Source organism: Chroicocephalus ridibundus, chromosome 17 (genome assembly GCF_963924245.1).
Source record: "Chroicocephalus ridibundus chromosome 17, bChrRid1.1, whole genome shotgun sequence".
NCBI classification, from domain to species: Eukaryota; Metazoa; Chordata; class Aves; order Charadriiformes; family Laridae; genus Chroicocephalus; species Chroicocephalus ridibundus.
The window spans coordinates 8,592,673-8,598,672 of record NC_086300.1 but is presented as its reverse complement, the minus strand read 5'-3'; the positions used below and the strand labels follow the sequence as shown (position 1 = coordinate 8,598,672).

The window sequence follows — 6,000 nt, the reverse complement described above, 5'->3', positions numbered from 1 at the left end:
CCTTGTCAGCTGTGCTCTCTTTCTCAGGGGCACTTGGGAAAATCCCTGCGACAGACCACTGAGGCTGGAGAAAGAACCTGAGCATGGGTGTGTCCTCAAGTAGCCATCACTGTTTGTCATTCCTTGCTTTTGGGGGAGAACTGTGTCTGTGGAGTGTTGAAGCACTCTGCAGCCCTGGAGAGCAATCAAAAGCAGGACCTGAAGTGTCCAAGGGACCTGAGACACAAAGGAGTGCGAACCCCAAAGGCTGCTGTCAATTCCCCATCAACACTGCCTAAAGCCCTCTGAGATAAACAGGGGCATTCAAAGCCTGCAACAGGGCTGTCAGAGCAGACCCACATCACTTGGGAGAGGCAGGCCATCCTGCAACAGTACTAGGACAACTACAATCTAGCCTAGGCTTTCTCAGGTGAAGTGGATGATGCTTCATGAGCAACCATTGCATTCCCTATGGGAGCAAATGAGATCACTGGGATGTGGTTACCAGTTGTTGGAGAGAAAAACCAGCATGGGCTCGGGGACATAGGGGTTCCTCCCAGTTGGGCACTGGTGGTTTTCCTGAGAAGGAAAAGAGACATGAAAAAGAGTGGGACCACTCTCTGGCAGTGGCTGAGTGCAGGAAGGGTTTAACCAGAGAATCTTGTTCAGCATCTGGCTGATGGGTCTTTTACACTTGATGATGCCTACATATGGGGCAAGGAAGGGCTCTTCCCTTCTGGGGCTACTATGGCCATGTGGCAAAACCAGAAAAGCAGTTGTGCCTCCTACCACAAGCTTCATTCTCCAGCTGTGGCCATCAGTGGAGCCACAGGGAAAGGGAAGAAGCACACAAGCTGATAGGTTACTTGCCCTGAGGACTCACGCCACTGTACCAGCTATTCTAAGCAGAGGGCATTTACAAACCTGGTTTGGCTTCTTTATGGTTTAGCCTCCAATGGTCCTGCCCAAGTCAGGTTTCTTGGGTTCTATTCATCACCAAAGACCCTGGATCTAGACACAGCTGTAAAAGTCACATTGGCATGTGCTTCACAGCAGCACAGGCTGGGGAGGCAGAGGCCCACCCTCACCACAGCCCCAGGTGCCACTGCTGGGCAGGCTGAGCTCAGAGCTCCATGCAAGCAGTGGCAGGGAGGGAACTGCTCCTCAGAGCACCCCCACGTTTCTGTGCACTGCTGCCAGCTGTGGGCACCAGTGTGGGCTCAGTGCACAGAAATAGGCAGCGCTGTCCTGGAGCTCGGTGTCTCGCACATGCAGAAGCACCTGGGAGTCCTTTGCAGACAGTGTGGAGGAGAACCTCCCTGATGCCTCGTGAGCTCTGTACTTGCTTACTCGTAGCAGCATCTGAAGGGACTGGGTCTGGTGCTGCTGGTACCAGAAGATGTAGGGATTGGAATCCCTGGTGGAGAAATTGCAGTGCAGCGTTGCCTTGCATCCCGCCTGGATGGTCATTTCTGCTGGGAATTGGAGCACAGAGTCCTTTTGGGCATGACCTGTAAAGCCAGAAAGAGCTTTCAGATTTGGTGCCAATGGACCTGTCCATCTACAACTTCATCAGCTTGCTCACTGTCCCCACTGTCCATCTCACTTTTCTAGCCTCAGAAATGATGAGCTGTTTGTCCCTGTTTGTTCTGCAGCTTCTTGTTTATGACCATCCCTACAGAGATTGGTAGCATTGTATCCAATACAAACAGCAGAGAAGCTGCTCTATGCCACGTTGGTCCATTCCCCAGCACCTTTCCCTCTTTTCAGGCTTAATATGTATTAACAGCACATTCAGGAATGCTGAGCAGCTGCAAAGTTCAGGTGAGGTCTTGTTCCTCCTTTGACGCCCATTACTCCTGACATCTCCCAGATTATTTGCTGTACCCATATGCAGACCCTGATCTCCCTACGGAGACATTCCCAGGCATCCCAGGCAGTCAGCACTCACATCTCCTCCCTTCCACCACCAGATGCACAAACTCTTGCCTCAATCTCCCCAGCCTGAAAGTCACATCTCACCAAAGTCAGCTAGTCCCACCAGGGCTGACAGGAAAATCAGGACCATGTCACGCTCTGTCTTCATGGGGGTACCCAGGGACCTGCGAGCATGAGGGACCCGAGGCTTGCACCTTCACCTCTTCTTCTACCTCTGCCTGATCAAAGAGGCCTCCAAACCACAGCCCAGAGGGTGGAGCAAAACTCTCTGCCTGCTGCTCCAGCCAGGCCTCTTTGGGCCTGTCCCCCGACCTCTACCACAAGGCAGCCCTCTAGAGACATAAAAGAATCATGGTTTAAGTAGTGGCCATCTAAAGAACAAAGATCCCTTGAGAACTTCTCCTGACACCCACCACCTAGCCAGCTGCACAGGCCTGCACCCAGCTCTGCAGGAGAGGGAGAAGGCACCCCTGCCCCCACCCATGTCCACCCTGTCCCTGGGACTGTCTGGATGGAGAGAGGACCAGGCACACACTGAAGTGCCTTGGACCCAGGTTTCACACACTCTTTCCCTTCCCCTCTGGCCATAGAGGAGGAACCTGAAGAGAAACATCTCTGTGAAGAGCATCTGCTCCAGAAACCAGCTGCACAGGGACAGACACACTGCCTCACTCTGGCAGGGGGAGGACATGGCAACCCAGCTCTCTGTTGTGCAGGCAGTCCTTCTATGTCCCTTCTCCTACCCACATTACCCACAGCCTCCAGACGCTTCTCCCACCCTGGGCCCCAGAACCTCAATACCCAGGCAAGCAAAAGGCCTACTTGATTTTCATGTCTTCTGGTGTCTGCTGCCTGGAGCAGGGCTCCTCTGCCTCTTCTCACCCAGGGCCTTTCTCGCACAGTTGGCAGGGACTGTAGGAAGCACGTTCTTGACACAGCAGCCCCCATTCACAACCACACTCCCACAAGGCCTTTACTGTCCTGTTGTTCAGTCAAGGCCATGGCAGAAGGACAGTGGGCTGCCGTCTGCTCTCCAATGACTGCAAACCTGCCAGGAGTTCCCTTGGAATACAACCATGGCTGCCACTACAGGCCCCAGCTGAGGCAGGGAAGAGGCCTGACCCTTTCCTCTCTGCCCCTGAAGCCTCTGAACATGGACTGTCCCAGCTCTTTCAGCTCCTACAGCCACACAGGCCTCACTGGGGACTGGCTGGGCCCAGGACCCCATGTCCAGAAGCCCCTTTCCAGGTCTCCCCATACAGCTTCAGCCCCAATGGGCAACTTAGCACATCTCTTTTGGGGCTCCATCCTGAGTCTGACCTTGAGTCTCAGATGTGTCTTTCAGCCAGTGCCCTGCTCAGGCTTCTCTCCTGTCTCCTGGACTTCCCTTCAACACCAAAGTCTCTCAGTCTGAGGTTAAGGGGAATCCTGTGCCCCAAGCTCTATGTTCTGATCACCAGGCACTGCAGGAGACACTTGAAGGTGTCTGTGACAATCAGTATCTCCTTCTCAAGTCGGTGCCGAGGTAGAACTGCTGGCTCCACAGGATGCTTGTGCAACACCAGCAGGAGCACCCCAGAAGCAGAGTGTGGAGCTGGAGGATTCAAGTTGTAAGTGTGTAGCTAAGCGGATTGACAAAGTTGCCACTTGTGGTTGTGCTGTCAAAGCAAGGGCTTGTGTTGGCACTGTATCAGTTGTGTCTTTCTGTTCTAAGAGAGCCTGGCGACATGAGTGGGGTGGAAGAGATCCCCAGCCCCTGCCCGTGGAGCAGCAGCAGTGGGCGGTCCGTGCGGCAGGAGCGAGGGCTGGGCGGCTGCCCGTGGGCAGGAGGATCTCTGCCGCCCGCCGCCCTGTGCGGAGCAGAAAGGCGCTGCTCCCGGCCGGGCGCCAGCGGGGCCGGCGGCTGCCATCGCCCCTTGCCGGGCCCCGCCGGACACGGCCAGCGCTCCGGGCGCCATTCCTGCCCCGGCGGCGGCGGCAGTGTGGCGGGGGATTTCTGCGTGCGTCCCGCTGGGAGTGCGGGGTTGCCGCTGCCGTGGCCGGTCGGGCGGGGGGAAGCGGCCCGGGGCGGGGGGCCAGTTGTGGCCCGTTGGGGCGAGGCGGCCCCGGCGGGCGGAGCGGCAGCGCCCCCTGGCGGGCCCGCGCGGGGCTGTCCCCCCGGCCCCGACACACACGCCCGGCCCCGCCCGCGCCGGTTCCTGCCCGGCCGCAGCCCCGGCTCCTCTCCCCGTGTCTCCCAGGGCGCAGTAATACACCGCCGCGTCCCCGCGCCGGGGCCGGGCGAGCCACAGGGCGCTGGAGCGGCGGTCTGCCGACACCCACAGCCGCCCCGGCGGGTCCCGCAGCTCTTTGGAGTCTTTGTGAGTGCTCAGGAGCAGTGCGGGGCCTCGTCCCGGGAGCTGACGGTACCAGTAGATGAACTCCGTGGTTCGGATACTGGGGTGCGAGCAAGTGAGGTTGATTTCGGTGCCCTCGGTGGTCTCTGCTGACGGCTCCTGCAGCACCTGGGCTCTGCCCACAGCCACTGCCGAGAACGAGAAGGAAAGGCCAAAAATCAAGAATGGTCGCCCAGCTCTGATGGCTCTTTTCCCCAAGAAATCACTACAAAGAGTGGCAGTGTGACAGAGACAGACTGGCACAGCTGGGGACAGGGAGCTCATCAACAGGGATGGAGAGTGATCCTGGCATGTGTGGAACAAGGGGAGCAGTCTGGGAGGGAAATTGCAAATGATGCATGGAGAGACAGAAGGAAAGTCAGGTGCATGGATGGATGGATGAATGATGAGAGGCAGAAGGACAGGAAAGGTGAGTGTGTTACAGTGAAGGATGGAGGGATGAATTCAGAAGTATAAAAGGTGAATGCACAGGGGGATGAGTGGATGTATGGCACGATGCAGAAAGCAACCTTGTGCCTACATATATGAGGGAAGCAGAGGGTAAGAAGAGAAAGGGACCTCAGGGAGCAGGAAGAGGGGTTAGGGATGGTAGTTGCATGGAGAGATGGGTCAGAAAATCAGTGAGGGAAGAGAGGAAGAGTAGAGAGGTAGAGGGGTTCTTAGAGTGAAGGAGAGAGGGCTATATTGAGGGCAATAAGTACTGTTGAATGCACAGGGGAGGGAGAGGGTGCATGAACAATGAGGCGTGCATGCAAGGAGGCTTGTACCAATAGAGGTGTTGAAGAAAGAGGGAGAAGAAGAATAGGAAGACTCGGAGGGTTTTTAAAGGGGCAAAAAAGATGGCAGACGCAGGAGGGGGAGGGAGAGGCTGAAGAAGGAGAAGGAAGAGTTGGTGCTGGGCTCTCCAGAGAACCTGCCGGTCACAGCCCTGGCCCCATCCACCGTCACCAGCCCCACGCACCCAGCAGCAGCGCGGCCAGCCCTGCCAGCCCTGCGCCCCGGCACCGCCGCATCCCGCCGCTCCGCCGCTCCCGCCTCGCTGCCCCCCGCCAGCCCCGGCTCTCTGCTCCGGCCGCACCGCCTCCTCTCCGCCGCCTCCTCTCCTCTCCTGCGCCGCCGCCAGCTCCGCCCCGGATCTCGGCCCTGCGCCGGCGCTGCTCGGGGGCTCGCCCGAGCTCAGAGCGCTCTGGGACTCCGCACGGGTACCACTTTGCCCAGCTGGGAAATGGACTCTCCCCGTCCTCCAGCAAGAAGAAGCCTGCACAGCGCCAGCTGCAGCCTGGCACAGTAGCGGGGCCTTGGCACAGCAGATGGTCCAGCTTCCCATATGAAATCCTACAGATTTCTCCCTATGCTAGGTGATGTCCATTGATGCTACTCAGTCACTTAGCACTTCCAGTGTCTTCGTCCTTTGTCTCTTTTCTCTCTGATCAAGCAGTTGTAGAAAGCAAGGAGGTCTCCCCTGAGCCTTCGCTTTTCCGAGATGGTCAGGCCCAGTTCTCTCAGGCTCTCCTCGCACGTCATGTTTGCCCGCCCCCTATCTACTTTTGTGGTCTTTGTTGGACTTGCTTCAGTAGGTCAATATCCTTCTTGGAAGAGGGCACCTCAGCCTGGAGGCAGTGCTCCAGATGTGGTCTCACATGGGCCAGAGGGGCAGGGTCACCTTCCTGGACCTGTGGGCTAAGCT

The 6,000-nt window shown here is 57.5% G+C and overlaps 2 gene segments (V, D, J or C); both read right to left on the bottom strand.

Annotated features, from left to right (window-relative positions):
• Positions 1-1,143: 1,143 nt before the first annotated feature.
• On the bottom strand, positions 1,144-2,105 carry LOC134524753 (T cell receptor alpha variable 38-2/delta variable 8-like). The segment is given in 2 exon segments: positions 1,144-1,490; positions 2,002-2,105. Coding segments are annotated over 2 exon segments (411 nt in total).
• Positions 2,106-3,359: 1,254 nt separating this feature from the next.
• Positions 3,360-5,326, bottom strand: LOC134524752 (T cell receptor alpha variable 4-like). The segment is given in 3 exon segments: positions 3,360-3,539; positions 4,161-4,441; positions 5,275-5,326. Coding segments are annotated over 3 exon segments (513 nt in total).
• Positions 5,327-6,000: the final 674 nt, after the last annotated feature.